The sequence below is a fragment of the Musca domestica genome, unplaced genomic scaffold, assembly GCF_030504385.1.
Source record: "Musca domestica strain aabys unplaced genomic scaffold, Musca_domestica.polishedcontigs.V.1.1 15, whole genome shotgun sequence".
Classification (NCBI taxonomy): Eukaryota; Metazoa; Arthropoda; class Insecta; order Diptera; family Muscidae; genus Musca; species Musca domestica.
The window spans coordinates 17,767,442-17,783,856 of NW_026712207.1; the positions used below are offsets into that span (position 1 = coordinate 17,767,442).

The 16,415-nt window shown below is 32.2% G+C and overlaps 2 protein-coding genes across 9 annotated transcripts in view; one reads left to right on the forward strand and one right to left on the reverse strand.

The window, feature by feature from the left end:
- Positions 1–980: 980 nt before the first annotated feature.
- On the reverse strand, positions 981–7,019 carry LOC101888218 (female-specific protein transformer). 8 transcript variants are annotated; one of them, XM_011297191.3, is made up of 7 exons: positions 6,274–6,422; positions 3,972–5,531; positions 3,087–3,144; positions 2,821–3,009; positions 2,591–2,688; positions 1,927–2,532; positions 981–1,775 (listed from the first exon to the last, which is right to left on the reverse strand). In XM_011297191.3, exons 4-7 carry the CDS (start codon positions 2,861–2,863, stop codon positions 1,569–1,571), a joined length of 954 nt encoding a protein of 317 aa, XP_011295493.2. In that variant the 5' UTR covers positions 2,864–3,009; positions 3,087–3,144; positions 3,972–5,531; positions 6,274–6,422; the 3' UTR covers positions 981–1,568. The 8 variants fall into 8 exon arrangements, with proteins under 8 accessions (XP_011295493.2, XP_058975775.1, XP_011295491.2 ...); XM_059119792.1 differs by lacking the exon at positions 3,087–3,144 and having other exon boundaries at positions 2,821–3,052; XM_011297189.3 differs by lacking the exon at positions 3,087–3,144 and having other exon boundaries at positions 2,821–3,064.
- A 2,487-nt stretch (positions 7,020–9,506) lies between these two features.
- LOC101888795 (uncharacterized) overlaps positions 9,507–16,415 on the forward strand; it is a 33,721-nt gene continuing 26,812 nt past the window's right edge. The window contains exon 1 of the mRNA XM_005190701.4: positions 9,507–9,687. The gene's annotated coding sequence lies outside the window, so the exon portion shown is untranslated. The remainder of the gene's footprint in view (positions 9,688–16,415) is intronic.

The window sequence follows — 16,415 nt, forward strand, 5'->3', positions numbered from 1 at the left end:
TAAAATGATTGTTGGTATTTAGAGCAAATTCGCGTATTATACAGTTTTTTCTATATTTTTATATATTGGGCGCTAATTTGGTTAACGTCTAACGAACATTAGTTTCAGTAAATTCACAGTAAATGACAACAAAATATTTTTAATTCTAAAAAAAAGTTTTTTTTTGTCATAGAAGTTATTTTTAAAATAACTTCGGGTGAGAATATCCCAGACAGAAACAAGGGAACTGATGAGGATTGGTGGCTCTTTCCCAAACCTAGATATTTCCTGCCTTACCCCCTGGTAAACATTACCATCGTTCTGCACTAATAAACACGTTGTTTTTATAAAAACAACAATAAAAGAATTAAGCCTGGCCATTTTGCAACAACAAAATACTATGGTATCTCGAACAAACAAGCCAACACTGTTTTATTTCTAAATTTTAAAAAAGGGAGTGTCATAACGATTTTGCGCAACATTAAATATTATTAACGCGAAAGTATTTAAGATCAGCAATTTTTTTTCATTGCCAATTGTTGTTTTCAAATTTTAAACTCAATTTTGAAAATGTTTTCCATACTTATATTTGGTTGCATATCTATGGTTTTACTAAAATACTGAATAACCATTTCAATAATGATACACAAAATACAATACAGCAAATGATTTTTATTTTTAAATAATGATATACAAAAATAAGTTACATATATGTGCGTGTAAAATGGAATGGCAATTCTGTGATAATTTTGTACAAACGCACATTTTTGATATTATTGACATTAAGTTGTGGATAAATAAAATAGTAAGCCTGAATATTTTGCAAACCATTTTTAGCATTTGTCTATATTTCTGACAACGATTTGTTTTCCATTGCATACCTGTGTACCACATCCTTAATACAATTTTGTTCCATAACCATATCGTTAATAAACCTTAAAAGAGGTTGATTAGAAAATTTCCGGTAATCCCCTAAACCTTACAAAGTAATAAGCGATCAATTTTATTAAAGTGCGATTAACAAATATTTATTATATTCATGATCCCGATACTCATAGTTATTCAATGATACATACAGTAGGGTATAGTGGGGTATGGAAAACTTTCTAAACTAAATCCATATTTTGGTTGCCAACTTCTATTTATTTTGAGTCTTTTATTATCACATACATAATGTATAAGGATGATGGTATTATTACATATGTCAATTTATTCATTGTATTTATCTCAAATTAGAGATTGAAAATGTACAAGCCTACTGATTTTTATTGGCGAAACTATAAGGCATGTAATGGAAAAACGTTTTGGAAAATCAATTACCAAAATGAAGCATTCCCTAGACTTTCTAATAAAAATAAGTGTGTCTTTTTTTGAATTTTAACATAAAAGAATTAACCAAATGGGAATTTACGCTGTGGTACATATTTACATAGTCTTATCATAGTGAAAAACAGTGAAATTCTTTGATGCATTTTGTGCATCGCAAAATTTATGACCTTTGACATAATATATACCTTATATATTGTTTTTTATTTGTAATTTTATAATAATCTTATTGAATATTCGACTTGGATAGTGGTTTCTTGGTTTTAATTTTTTTTGTTAATTTTGTGCCTGGGAGGTGGATATCTATGCCCCAAGTGTGGACGATATGCCGTCATTGGCATGGGGATAAATGGCATCGCTCCTGCTAATCCACCATATAACGCTTGTGGGGGGAGATGTCTCACTGAAGCAACCATTGGTAAGAAAGGGCGGTGTTGTACACCAGGCAGAGCCAACATTGGTGCGACATGCTAAAATAAATGTGCGATAAAATCGAATTAATACAATAAAATTACTATACTATCAGTTGTTGTAATGTTCGGTATGCTTTTAATTTGATAGGTAGTTGTTAAGGATTCGCTGAAACGTAAGCGTCTGTCAATACAAGTCCACAGTACTTACATAATGGCATGGATAATTGGTTAATGCTGGCGGTAATGTTGGAAGAACATTTGGATATGACCTTTCCTGAGATCTGTGATGTCTATGTCTATATTCTCTTTCATCGTCCTCGTTGGAAGAAGTAGAGCTTCTGCGTCTCGAACGATTTCCTCTTGGAGAGCGTGTGCGCGAACGGCGACTAGTTCTATGTTCAGGGTTATGCTTCCATGAAGTTCTATCTTGGGAATTGCTTCGACGTCTATGTCGACTTGTATAGCGTCTACTCCTAGGGCTACCGCTTCCACGCCGTGATCTATGTGAACTTCGTCGCCTATTGCTGCTGGGGGAATGTGAACGTGATCTTCGTTCATTGGGGCTGCCATACAAACGTCTCAATCGATCCCTTTCCCGAATAGGATCGCTGAAATACGGTCTATAATTTCCTTCGTGACCTTCAAGGTGGACTCCAGATTTTGAATTGGACTTGTGGTAATTGTCTTTCTCATATGAACTATGCCGCCTAAAATCCGGATTTTCAGAGCTTCCGTATTTTTTGGTGAATTTTTGCGTAACGTCTGGGGAGTTTTGTTTCACCAGCCCGTTAACGCCTTTGGAAGGACTAGATGCCTTTTCCCAAATTTGAATTAATTTTTTTCAAAAGATTTGTTTAAAGAATAAAATTTACCTTGTGACTTTTGATTTTTTTGGAGGAGATACTTTCACCATCGGCAACTGTATTCACTTTTACATCATCACGCTCAAATAATGGCTTGGTACCTTCACCTGTTCCGGAAAACAATATAGTTCTTAAAAATGCTTACTTATGTTAAATAAGGATTTGCAAGTTAAGATAATAACTCAAAATGTTTAAAGGTTAAAAAAACGTTTATCTACAGGAAATTATGTGAATGTTACCATTATTGTCGTTTGTTGGTAGATATATGATGTATAAATTCATAATAATGTTGTTCTCAAATTATATTCTGCCTTTGCTTGGATGCAGCAGATAATAAAAAAATTGGAATTTTGCATTTTGTATTGCTGATATTTCGTTTTTTTTTTTTCAGTACATGTTTTCATCCTCTTTTAGGGTTCAGTTGATTGCTGTTATTTCCAGAAATAGATGGTTGATTGTAGTTCAATTTTGCTAAAACAATGCCTGTAAAAATGAACATACTTACCAATGTATCTTATTTAGCGCCATATGTGGACACTTGTGTTCATAGAAGTTCAGCAAACCTTCAATAATTATCGTGTGTATGTTTTATGTCATGGAAATATAACTACATATGTAAACTCTGTGATATGTGGCACAAATAAACACTAATCTTCCAAAGCCTCGAAAACTTTTATTTACTATCTGCGCGCAAGTTGTCGTTCTTAATTAATAATATTTAGGGGAAAAAACTTTCAATGTCCTTCACCATGAAATTAAGAAAACATTTATGAACAGAAGTTTCTGTGCTCAATATTTGAAAAAATTTAGATAGGATGGGGAATGCAGCTAAAGTTTCGAAATCTAATAGCAATTGTCGGCTAAACGGAATAAAAATTTAATATACCCTTCTCTCCATGTTGGTGGCTATAACAACTCTATGCTTCTAAAAGGTAAAATCTTATAAAGGTCGAAATCACCAACAACTCTAATGTTTTAACCTTTTCCCGTGTTCAGGTTAGTAAATAACAACCCGTTTAAATTGATGAAAACAATTGCCTGTAAAATAGTCTGGAAGCTTCAATTAAAAACTTTCTAGATTATATGAATCTCATAGAAAAGTAGTTATAAGATGTTTTAATAGATACGTAAGAGTACATAACGTGTTACGCAGAGTACGTCGTTTTGGTATACTTTATAAAAATAATATTGTTCCGTATTTTTGGTTTATTGGTCCACATATAGCACAAGTATTTGTTTTTTAGATCTCTGTGGAATCCATTAATTCAATGACATATGTATATAATAACGCGATGTATGAGGCTATTTGCAAATGTAAGTAATCTTCTTCTTAATGAAGTGAATATGTAAATAGCCACATAAACACGTTTCAATGGTCCTTGGTATATACCTCATCACAATTGTTGCCTCCGCAATTTTTATTTGAATAATTTAAACATTCTTCTTTGTTCCTTTGTAGGTTTGTTGAATGTTGTTTGTAACGTTGTTGATTGAAGATTTGTTGATTGCAGACGTGGTTAATGAAATAATGTTGATTGCAGATTTGTTGATTGTAGATTTGTTGATTGAAGATTTGTTGATTGAAGATTTGTTGATGGAAGATTTGTTGATTGAAGATTTGTTGATTGAAGATTTGTTGATTGAAGATTTGTTGATTGAAGACGGGATGCTGTTATGCCTGTTGATTGTAGACTGTAGGTTGTCAGACTTGTTTTTTGTATGTGATTATGGATATGTTGGATCGTTTAAACGTCTGTCACAGAGAGTCAAACCACAATTGGGCGAAAACTACTAAGTTTGTTGTCAAAAGTAGTCTTCTTGGCCAACCTTACCTAGGCTTTGGTACTGTAAAAATGCGAAATATATTCCCATGTTTTCAAAAGCCTTCTAACCTTTATGCTAGAATAACAGAGAATATTATATGTGATTTCTTATTGGGCATTTTATCATTTTTGCTTTTATTTGCTTGGAATATTCTTGCAAAAATCTGTATTTTTAGAAAAAAGGATCGAATGCCAAAATCAGTCACTTTCTTTTGTTTTGTTGAGCGGCACAAAATCCGCGAAATTATCACAAAAAGTTTAGAGAGTTTAGCAAAACCCAATATGTATCAACAACTAGAATATATGGTACACTGTTTACACCACATGAAAATTATTTAAAAATACACCTTTAAGTGGGGTGTTCTGCTTGATATGCTCATAGGGCATGATAGTTAAGTATAAATGCAATGCATAGTAAAACATGCCGTTTCAGCTAACATGTACATAAATGTTGGTTTTTTAAAGTTGAACAAATTCAACATTGACAAAACTATTCTCCTAGCTTCTTCGGTAACGTGGCGGTACGAAAGACGGTGATTATTTTTGTACATAACGTGGGGTATTAGGTAGGCCTGTTAATGTGTTGAGTGGTAAAATTGTTAAAACCTATTGGTTTTGGCTGTCCGTTATCCCCGAAAATATCGATTGTTGATGAAAATTTTGATTGTTGTTGGTAAAGTTGATTGTTGTTGATGATGTTGATAGTTGTTAAAGGTGTTGATTGTTGTTAAAGGTGTTGATTGTTGTTAATGGTGTTGATTGTTGTTGAATATGTTGTTTGATGTTAAGTTTGTTGATTGCTGAAACGTTGACATTTTACAATGTTGATTCTTGGATATGTTGATTGATGAAAATATAACTGGTTAATACGTCTTGCGTTGTATACTGCCTACAAAAAAGCTGGATTTCATTGGATGTTCTATTATTATCCCTGAAAATATTGGCTTGTGTGACAGATTTTTAAGGCGTTGAATGCTGCAATGTTGATATTTGTGGATGATGAATGGTGCAATTACTGTTATTTCAATATGCCAACCGCTGGATATATAGATTCTTGAAAGTGTTGATTGATGAAATTAAAGGTGTTTGAATTCATTTGTAGATTCCGCTGGCCAAGTTGGTATTTTCTGTATATTAATTTAAAATTATAATTGTTAAAATAACAGGATTGGTTTGTTAATGAATTTATATGAAAATATAGTAATAGATAGCAGAATTCAAAAGGTGATTTTTTATGAAATTATTGGTACTTGAAAGAATGAATATTGCTTTTATAGTATATAGAAGATGGGCAATTAAATGTTGTAGGAATATTTTGCCAAGAGAATAAAAGCGTTTCAATAAAAAATGAGACTACAAAAGAGACAGTCTAATGTAAATTTGGACAATGGACCGCAAATAATTGTAATTGTATATAAATGAGAAATAAGTAATAAATTCAAAATACGAGGGATAAAAAATAGGGATTTGGAATATGGATTGAAGACTTTGTCACACACTGTTCAAGCTTTCACACTTACTAGAAGAGTTTAATCGGATGTACAGCAAGATTAAATTTGAGACCGAGCTTTTAAAGCCTCCTAGTGATTTTCCCTATTTTTTAATTAACATAACAATATATTTCGTACGCCAAATAAGCACACACAAGTAATGGAATGACTGTGCTCCGTTCACAGTGATTCTGACAATTCCATACGAACCGTTAAAGCAGTATTAAAGTATTTTCATATATGTCTGCTCATGGGATCGATTTTCAAACTAAATTTCCTAAAAGGCTAAATTTGCGGTCCACGCCACACTTCTACGATCTATGTTGTTTTTCTTATAATGATAACCTACTGTGACTAATTCTTTTTTGGGCTTACTTACTAAACAGGGCCAAAATCCAATCCAAGCTGCCAAAGAGAATGTTGATTGATGATCCAGCATAATGCAGAATTTCCATTGGAAGATAGCTTCCAAATGGGATGTTGATTGAAGACCCAGCGATTTTAAAAATTCCATTTTAGAATCAAATATAGCTTGATACGAAACTAGCTGATTGTTAGGATCACAAAATATCCTCTGAAAAATACATATTGTATTTTCGTTTTAAGGAAATTACCAAATCTCCGCTTTATTTGAATCTCCTCAATCAGATCGTTAGATCGAGCAATCATGCTAGGGCCTTTCTTTTCTGTAGCAGATGTTGGTTGCTGATGTACTTTAATTGTATGCTTCAATACGCCATCATCATCTGGCACGAACTTTGCTATAGCTGTCTTCGAGGAATCTTTCCCCATAGACGTTTGTTCCATGGTGCAAACTGAGATTAGACGATTTGAGAACAAATGATTTGTCGCACAAATATATCCGATAGAGCCATATTACACCAGTAGCTTAAAATGCAAATTACTTGCGCATGGACGGGAAGCTGTTGTACGTGGTAAGAAGATATATACATTAATATTTTGTTTACGTATTTAATTTATCTAATAAACAAACGCTAGCTGGTTCATCAATCAATTTCGTCAACTTCGCGTTCCTTGTTACAAAATAAATGCATCATATCGAACAGAGTACCCGATACTTTATTTCCAATTCGTTACTTGGTATGTACCAGGTAGATAAAAAAAAAAACATTAACTAAATGTCAACGTGTACCGCCGAAGTTTGATGCCACAGAGATTTAAGATAACATCGTTACCGTACGTTTACATATGAATGGATAAACATACTGAATTTGGATAAAACTTTTCATATCCATTAATTATAGTTCAAATAAATCGCTCAAAGTAGGTTAACCCTTCAAAAAGCTCTAACGTAAACATTATCGATAATTCAACGTACTCGACGTTTTTCACCACAAACGTCGAGCGTACGACATTTCAAAGTTGAACGATTTCAACATTGACAATTGAGGAATTTCTTTGCTTTTTGTTTTCTTTTTCTTAAGGGCAAATAGAACAATTGGGTGAATTTTGAAAATTATCTATTTTTACTACGTTAATTATTGGTATTGGTTTAAGTGGATTATCAAAAAATAACTCATATCTAAATTTACGTCAAAATTTTCATAGATGTCTTAGTTTTTGATTTTAAATCCGATTTTATATGTTTTATGCGACATTGTCTAAAAATGTGAAACAAAAACTGCAAACAACATAAACTATTATTTTGGAAGAATATAATCGTTGTTACTTTATTTTTGAAAATATAATGGGTGTTTGTACAGTGTAAACACAACTCCTCCATGTGCTGTGTACGGAAACGCATTTCTCAAATTGCAAAAGATGAAGATTCTTGTACGAAAGGGAAGCAAGCCATGTGGGCCGCATCACGCTATCATATGATAGTTGCCATATCCATACAATGTCGATTATTTAGTGCGCCTAACTAAGTCAGTGGCGATATGCATCAGAAATGCGTCTGGAAAGTGTCCAAGAACGGTGGTTCCCGAAAGCAAGGAATTGAGGCTGTCACTTAATGGTACGGACATACAGTTCTTAAACAACATCATATATCTGGGAATAAACTTTGACAAGTTGACGATATTTAAAAAACATGCGCGGACAACACTGCAAAAAGCAAACAGAATAGCCGGCTCATTTTCTTACCTACTTAACAATCGTCACCTGTCACAAAAAACCAAAATGTTACTTTATAAAGTGGCCATTAGGACCATTAGACCCATGGTACAATGAAGAGAAGGTAGGTCAACTTTGAAAAAATTGCAAGTATAGAGGTCTACCTGTTTGGTTTGTAATGTCAGAATTAGTATCAAAACAATACAAAAATCAAACAACTTGTTGCATTTATTTTGAATAAATAATTGAAAACCGCGAAAACTGAATGAAAGGTCAACACTATTTTTCAAAACCAGGTTCTATATATCTCTAAAGGATTATTTCACTACAAAAACTCTAGATTTTGTCGATGCATACGATGAAATAAACATTTTGAAAACATCCGAATTTGAATGTTTTCTGAACATTTTTTTTTGTTATTGAAAAGAAAACACATACATAAACAAATAAAGATGACATATTAAGCCAAGAAAATAAAAAAAAATTGAAATCATATGGTATCATAGCCCTACCTTGATATCATTGTACCATGATTAGACCCATCTTAGTTTATGGATTTCCAATCTGGTTCACTATCTCACCGATAGTGGCAAAAGAGTTGGACATTTTTGAACGCAAAATATTGAGGAAATGTGTAAACAAGCACTTTGTAAATAGAACAAGAAAATACTCATACGGACACATTTATGAAATATCTGGAGTACAGCCCCTTTGTGCTTATGCTCTACACATGGTAGAAGAATATAGGTAGATGCATCAACGCTTGGGAACATTGATATGTCAAAAATTTTAAAATGTTTTATGAAAAATAAGTGGATTTTTAAATGTTTTTTATACGACGCAAATAAGAGGTTGATATAATATGGATTTTTCAACAATTTTTACAAATTTTAATCATTTTTCATTCACGATTTTCAATATCAAAATCGGTTTGACAGTTCATTGTCCCAGCAGCTGTATCGGTGCGACTACCTGTATTCTTCTACCATGGCTCTACATCACCAGAAGTTGTTCGTTGAAAAACTGCAATCTCATGATAATGATCTAATGATAGACTCAACTCAACATACCTGTCTCCCATAGGTATTATCAATGAAAGCAACGTCAACGAACCTGGCCAGCAAATACTCCCCCAATTTTATCATGAAACAACATCTGGAACCAAAAGGGGCTGAAATGAAATATTCTCCAAGATTGGTTTGACAGTTCATTGTCCCAGCAGCTGTGTCGACGCGGCTACATATATTCTTCTACCATGGTGTAAAGGTCTCGAGTCATTCATATTGACATCATTTTTGTATTTAATCAGCTGACATTATGTGCATGTAGCACCACTCTGTTTACCGTGTAATTGAATAAGACAACAATAGTTTCTATACATAAAATACAATTTGTTGTCAATTCGCTGTGAATCATTGTCCTTGCTTTCTGTTCATTTTTTATCGGGTATTCCTTTGTGGCCTTCATATTCGTTTCGTTGGGACGTTTTTCATTTTTGTTTTCCTTGGCCTTGCTACTACTACTACTGATATTGCGCCTTAGTAACCCTATCAGTTTGTATGTATTCTCAACACACTCATACATAATCTGTGGCTGTTTTCTTTTTCTTTAACGAAATCTTGAAACATATTACATTGTTAAAATAAAAAGTAAAGGACTATTTTCAGCATTTTATTCTTGAAAAATTTTGTAGCGCTATTCTGTTTGTAAGATATTGGTAAGTAAAGTTTCAGCAAGGGACCCTTGAGCTTAGAAATAAGAGAAATTTTTAAAAAATGAATACATACGAATGAGAAAATTGTGGAAAAAAATGCGAAAATATGTTTGCTTGTTTTTACTCTAGGTTTGGGTATAAGCTATTAATATACAATTTTCTGAAAACGCATTTTGTCGTTGAAAGACTTATCTGCAAAATTGAATTATTTAATATATCATGTAATTGTTTATTTGATTATTCAGTCATCATAAATTAAGCCTTGATCGGAATATTGTTAAAAATTGATTGTGCTACGAGGCAGGAGAAATAGTAATAGTAGTATGGTGGGTGGTATATATATATATGGGTTGAGTTGGGAGGGAAGTGTGAACTAAAAATAAAGTGTAAATTAACAATTTTTGGGAATGAAATCGGGTTTATGTCCTAAAACATAGAACACTAAAGCAATTGAAAAATGTTGATGAATACGAAAATATGTAATCTCCCAATACATGTACAATTGGCTCAAGGCTTTCTTCGTATTGCTATCAAAATAAAATAAAAGCTTCAATTAGTATGTTTGTTTGCTTTCACTTTATTTCTTAAAGTCAGGTTTAAAGCTCCTCATGGACCATTTTGAAATCTCGAGGTACTACTTACAAATTTTTATCTTTCAATAAAAACTTTACTTTTAAAAGGGCATTTTGTTACATAGTGTCTCTCCAATGGCGTATACCTTAAATTGCCAACAAAAACTCTAATATCCAGAAAAAAGATTTTTTGCGTGGGTAAGGTCAGGCCCATATCTTGGCAAAAGGTACTTTCCCTAGCGGATTAAAATATATTTTTAAAATCATGACCTCAATGGCTTGACAATGGCTGCTTATGCTTAGCAATAGTGCAATAGAATAGACTTGTTTAATTTCAGTTTAAGACCAACGGCACTTTACTTTATTAACATTGAAGATGTTAGATTAAATACGCCTTGAATTTAAAATAACTACTTATCGAATTAATAACTTACTTATCGAATTAAATAACTTGACGTGACATTTTGTCAAAATAGTATAATAAAAAATAATTTTGTTAAAAATTTTAATTTTGTTAAAAATGTAATTAAATTATTCTAACTGAGGTCCGGCGAATAATAAATAACCCACAGGTGGACAGATTTGTAAATTGTTGCTTTTATTTTGTTTTTTTTTATTGTTTACATGCCTTGTGACTAAATCCGATACAGAATTTTCACGTTACATCAGAGCTAGTAAATAAGAATAAAATAAATTAAATTATTATTACAAATTATGAATTAAAAAAATAGGTAAAAAACTTTTTAAATTAAAAGGTTTTATGTTAAACATACATTGATAAATGTACTAAAAACCAAAAAATAATAAATAAATAATAAATGTGCATAGACTTGACTAAAATAAAACCGTGGGCACGTTTTATTTTCTATTTCGCATTCTGTTTAATTCATATTTTATATTTTTGTACCATTTTGTTCCCACGAGTAATGGACATTTCAACGGTTGACAATTTTAGCCACCCTAACGCCACACAATCCTTAACACGATACTTGACTTGAGGGGTGGAATCAGGCTGGATAAATCTGATACCAGAATTACAGATGCAATTTCTAAATTTAAATGTTATTATTATACTCCATTTAGTGGCTGCGCCATCCTAAATATTGAACTTGTATAGTATAATGTATTCTTCTTGTCATGCCCTTTTATTTGATACCCATATTGGTGGAATTGATAAAAAATTCTTATCAGCCATTTGGTAGCGGCCACCATCTTGGATTTCAATTTTTATAGTATATTGTATTCTGCTTGTTGAGCCCTTTCATTTGATACCCATATTGATGATAAAACCTACGTTATCCGCCAATTTTTAGCGGCCGCCATCTTGGATTTCAGTTTTTTATATTATATTGTATTCTGCTTTTGAGCCCTTTCATTTGATACCCATATTGATGGGATTGATAAAACCTACGTTATCCGCCATTTTGTAGCGGCTACCATCTTGGATTTATAATGAAAATGAATAAACATAATTGTATTGTCACCAAAATCCAAAGTGTATACGAAATTTCAGATTAATCAGTTGTCAGGAAGATGGTGAAATTTGAATTACTAAATTTGACCCAAGAATAAATAATAAAACAAACGGGGTGAGCTAAATAAAACCCTTTAAAAATAAGTTCTACGTCACATGCAAGACAATTTAATGGGGTTACACAGGAGGCGAAGTTAGGCCCTTATCAGAAAATAGATATTATATTTTTTGAATAATAACAATGAGTTTTGGCAGCAAAAGAAGACAGCCACATCGTCTTTGAAAGTAAGAGAAGACTAAGTTTTGTGTGTGACCTTATTAAAGTGGTCTTCATTTTAACCATTCAACAGTTTGCTTAGAGGCGAATTCAAATAAAAAAGTTATTAATGCTATCGTCGATAAAATAACCACAACTTTATGAAATTGATAAGGTTGAGGCACCAGATCCTACTTTCGGTAGCACACAATTTTACATAAATAGCAGTGTGCAGGACGTTCAAGGATTTGGTTTGGGTGGGAGATTTCAGACGGAGTCGATGACATTTTGAAAGTGAAGCAAAACTTCAAAACGGTTTTGTGTTTAAGGCTAAATGACTTTAATATAGATCCAGGTTATATCGGTCATAATAAGCATTATCTGTATAAAAAATCACACAATGAGTGGTATGCGAATACACATATTATATTTACTACGATGTTTGTGTGTGCATCTGGTCTCTAAAGACACAGGGATTACTGCTGACGATAATTAAACGATCATCCTTTTTATTGTTCCTTCAAACACTACATTTTAAGTGCCGTTACATATCAAGCAACAAAATTTTAGCTGTATATATATTATATATATTGTAATGTATGGGTTCGCAATAGGTAAAAGTCTATCCATTTACGAATATCTCTGTTTCTAAAATGTTTTCTAGAGCAGAATCCTTTCTTCCCATTGATTCGCTGTAGCTAAACTTATAAGGGACTTTTGCTTAGTTGCGTAGATTAAGTTGGCCTAGGCCACGACTCTAGCTTATGTGTTATGACTTTAAGAATAAAGAATAAGAAAATTATTCATATTTGCTTTTGAAATGATACAAAATTTGCTAATACTGATGCTGAAGTGTAATAAATGGGAGTTAAGAAGAGAAATTTAATAGTTTAATTATTTATATTTATTTACTTTGAAATTGCGAAAACCTAAGATTAAATGTTTCATGCTTGATGTCTGTTAAAGATGACACTTTATTTGTTTGGCCTAAATACAACCCAATTAAAATTACTGGCAGCACAGTGAATCAAACTATTGTCAAACGTGATGAAAATGGGTTATGGTAGGGGTATAGCTCTTACAAATGTTTTTCATCCTTTTCGATATTTACCTATGACAAATTTGGTGGAGATCGATTCAGATTAATGGCTAAGAGTAAAGTAAAATTATTGTCGTAGGACATGGGCACAGAGCTAGACCAAGAGTTACTTTTAAAGTTCTTCATAGAAATGCTTTATAAATCGATTTAAGTATATCCGTACGTACATGCTTGATGTCTGTTAAGGATCACACTTTATTTGTTTGGCTAAATACAACCCAATTAAAATTACTGACAGCACAGTGAATCAAACTATGGTTAAACGTGAGGAAAATGGGTTATGGTATGGGTGGGTATAGCTTTCACATATCCTTTTCGATCCTTTTCGATATTTACCTATGTCAAATTTGGCGAAAATCGACTCAGATTAGTGTGTTGCTCCAAATATATGTTTCATCCGATTTCAAATATAAAGCAGCAGTGATGCCGTAATACGTATTTAATAACGTTAATAGTATGACTTATAGTCGCCCCGCCCGACTTTTTTCCTATCTTTTTGCCAGCAAAAAAAGACGACAGTTGCCCTTACCTTAGTAGAAAATTAAGATCTCTCAAAAATATTTAGTGACAAATTTGACCCTGTAGGCGTAATTTACAGGTAGAAACTTTGCCAGAAAGAATAGTAAGTTTCGTGAAATTGATGCGAGTCAAACAAGGTTTACTTATTCTTTTTACTTGTGAATTGAAATATGAAGTTGTTGCACGGCAGTGAAGTAAGTTGATCTTGAAGATTGCTATGAAGTTCTTAATCCCTTTTTTTCAATCAACTCCGCTTCCCAACTTTGACGTCATAGCCATTTAAATCATCATGAGTTGTATTTCTAGTTCTCTAATTTCTTTAATAATACTTTTATATTATATATGGCGGATATTGTGGGAACTGCTATGATTACATATGAAATAAAAAAAAAACTGTATATTACGTTGCAGTTGTGTTGAGTGTAATACCCTTCTGCTCAAAAATAAGTAAAACAACGTGGAATACCAAATTGCAATAACGGTTACCGTAAGTATTATTCTTAACCGGCGTAAAAACAATGCCATGTTTCGCTTTTATGACTTTATATGTGATCTTAATATGCACCAAATACGAATATCAAAATATTAGCAAAACCTTTCTTATTTTATGTGTGAGATTTGTACCAAATATGTATGCGAAAGCCGTTACACATATTTGAGTCATTGGTAAGTTGTAATTGTGGGCATAATAAAGTATATCAAGATGTAATTAATTGCAAGGGATGAATGATAAATGAACATATCTGATACTGAGCTGATACTTAGACACAGCAAGTATGTCGGGCCAAAACCAGCTATATTTGGATTATTATGTGGAGTTTATTTTTGTTTAAACTTATGATGTTTTATCCCTTATTGTATGTCATACCACATGAAACCTGTGTGTCCTGTTTATCGATCTTGCTGATGCGCCCCCGATTTAAACATCGCAACATTTGTACCAAATTGAGACCCCGTTGGGAGAATTGTAACCCTTACATGAATATAAACCTAACCTGAAATTTTGGGATGCAGTGAAATTTCTTTGGTTGCTTTACGTAGTGGACAGTTTGGTAATAGACTGGTTGTTAAACCTAACTGCGTTACCTAAAATTCGACGTACATGGTCAAAGTTTTTCACCATACAAGTACATGAATATTACCCAAATACGTCGAGCGTACGAAATTTCAAAGTTGAACAATTTCAACATTGACAATTAAATAATATTTTTTGTGTTAAAAATAGAAATGGTTAATGCAAAAAATGTGAATGTTTATAATTGGAAAATAGAACAATTGAATGGATTTCAAAAATTAACAATTTTACAACGTAATTAGATGGTAGATTTTAAGATATGAACCTGGCCTATTTGTGTAATACGAACGTACAAAACACTATCCCATAATGGGGAAGTTGAATATTTGTTTACGCTACGTCGAATTTCATGTAGCGCAGCAATGAAAAAAATGTATTCTTTGATCATGTGAATCGAACACAGGTGTAATTTTGTCAACTGATACATATTATTTTATTTATTTTAGAAATGAAATGTAAGGCGTGAAAGTAATCTGGAATCTGTAATAAAGATATGGAGAGTATGTTAACTGACAAAAGTTAATTTTCAACAAATACAAGTTGTTAATGCGTAAAATCTCTGCGGACGCAAATATGGTACATTCATCGAGACTATGTACAAAAGAAAGTTCAAGTCCGATTTAAATAGCAATATAAATTCTTATGCCACACACGATACAACTGGTTGTACAACTCAAATTGTGTGTTTCGGTCACAAACGATACAACATAGTGTACTACCTCTTTGTACAACTTACTTTTCGTAGACTTTGAGTTAAGATGACAGCGGAAAAAAAATCATGCTCTATATTTGACTCAATAGCTTTTATGTTTATTAATTGTTGACATTTCATTTTATAAATTGAAATTCAATTTTATATATACATAAAAATCACACATTTGATAGCATATCGTATTGTTTTGATGTGCGAAAAAATGGTGTTGCCTCTTCAAAAATAAACACAAATCGGGTGTACAGCATGCCAAATATAGAAAAAAATTATTTTTTGTACAACCGAGACACAACTTCGTACAACTGCGCCACAAACGATACAATCTTGAATACAACCTCTCCAAGTTTTACAACCAGTTGTATTGTGTGTGGCTTGCATTAGACTTCTGGGAGAGACTTTAAAAGTGAAAGCTTTTTTTATTTTACAATACTTTTTTAATTCAGGCTAAGACATGCACTTCTGTCGGATTTCGTTACTATCAATATCCTAAAGGAATACAAAAAGCATTTCTTTATAAAATATTATTTTCATTTTCGTATTTGATTCTATATTATTTTCTTTTGCGCCAAATTGCGCCAAATCATTAGAAATAAAATAAGCACTGAGATAAGTTCAGGTCTCTTTTTAAATAAGATTTTCTTAAGTTCTAAATTATAGAATAAAATAAAAACTTCTTTATTTATTTGGTTAATTGCTTGGCTTAAGGTCATTAAAAAACTATGTTTTTATTTTTGAATTTTTCCTTTTTTTTATTCATCCAATATTTCGATTTTCTCCGGAAATCATCTTCAGGGATCTGTTTTACAAAAAACACAAATTACAAACTGATTTTAACAATATATAACACAATAAATAACATACATTTTTAAAGTAAAAAGCTCGTCTATTGAGTTTAAATGTCACTATCAAACTAAGTTTTCTTTCGTCGGTGTTTATGAACTAGGCTTCTGTAAATGTGAGCACAATGGTCTGTATCGGTTTTATAATTAATTCGTTTGTCATTTGGTAAAAAAACTTCTCATAG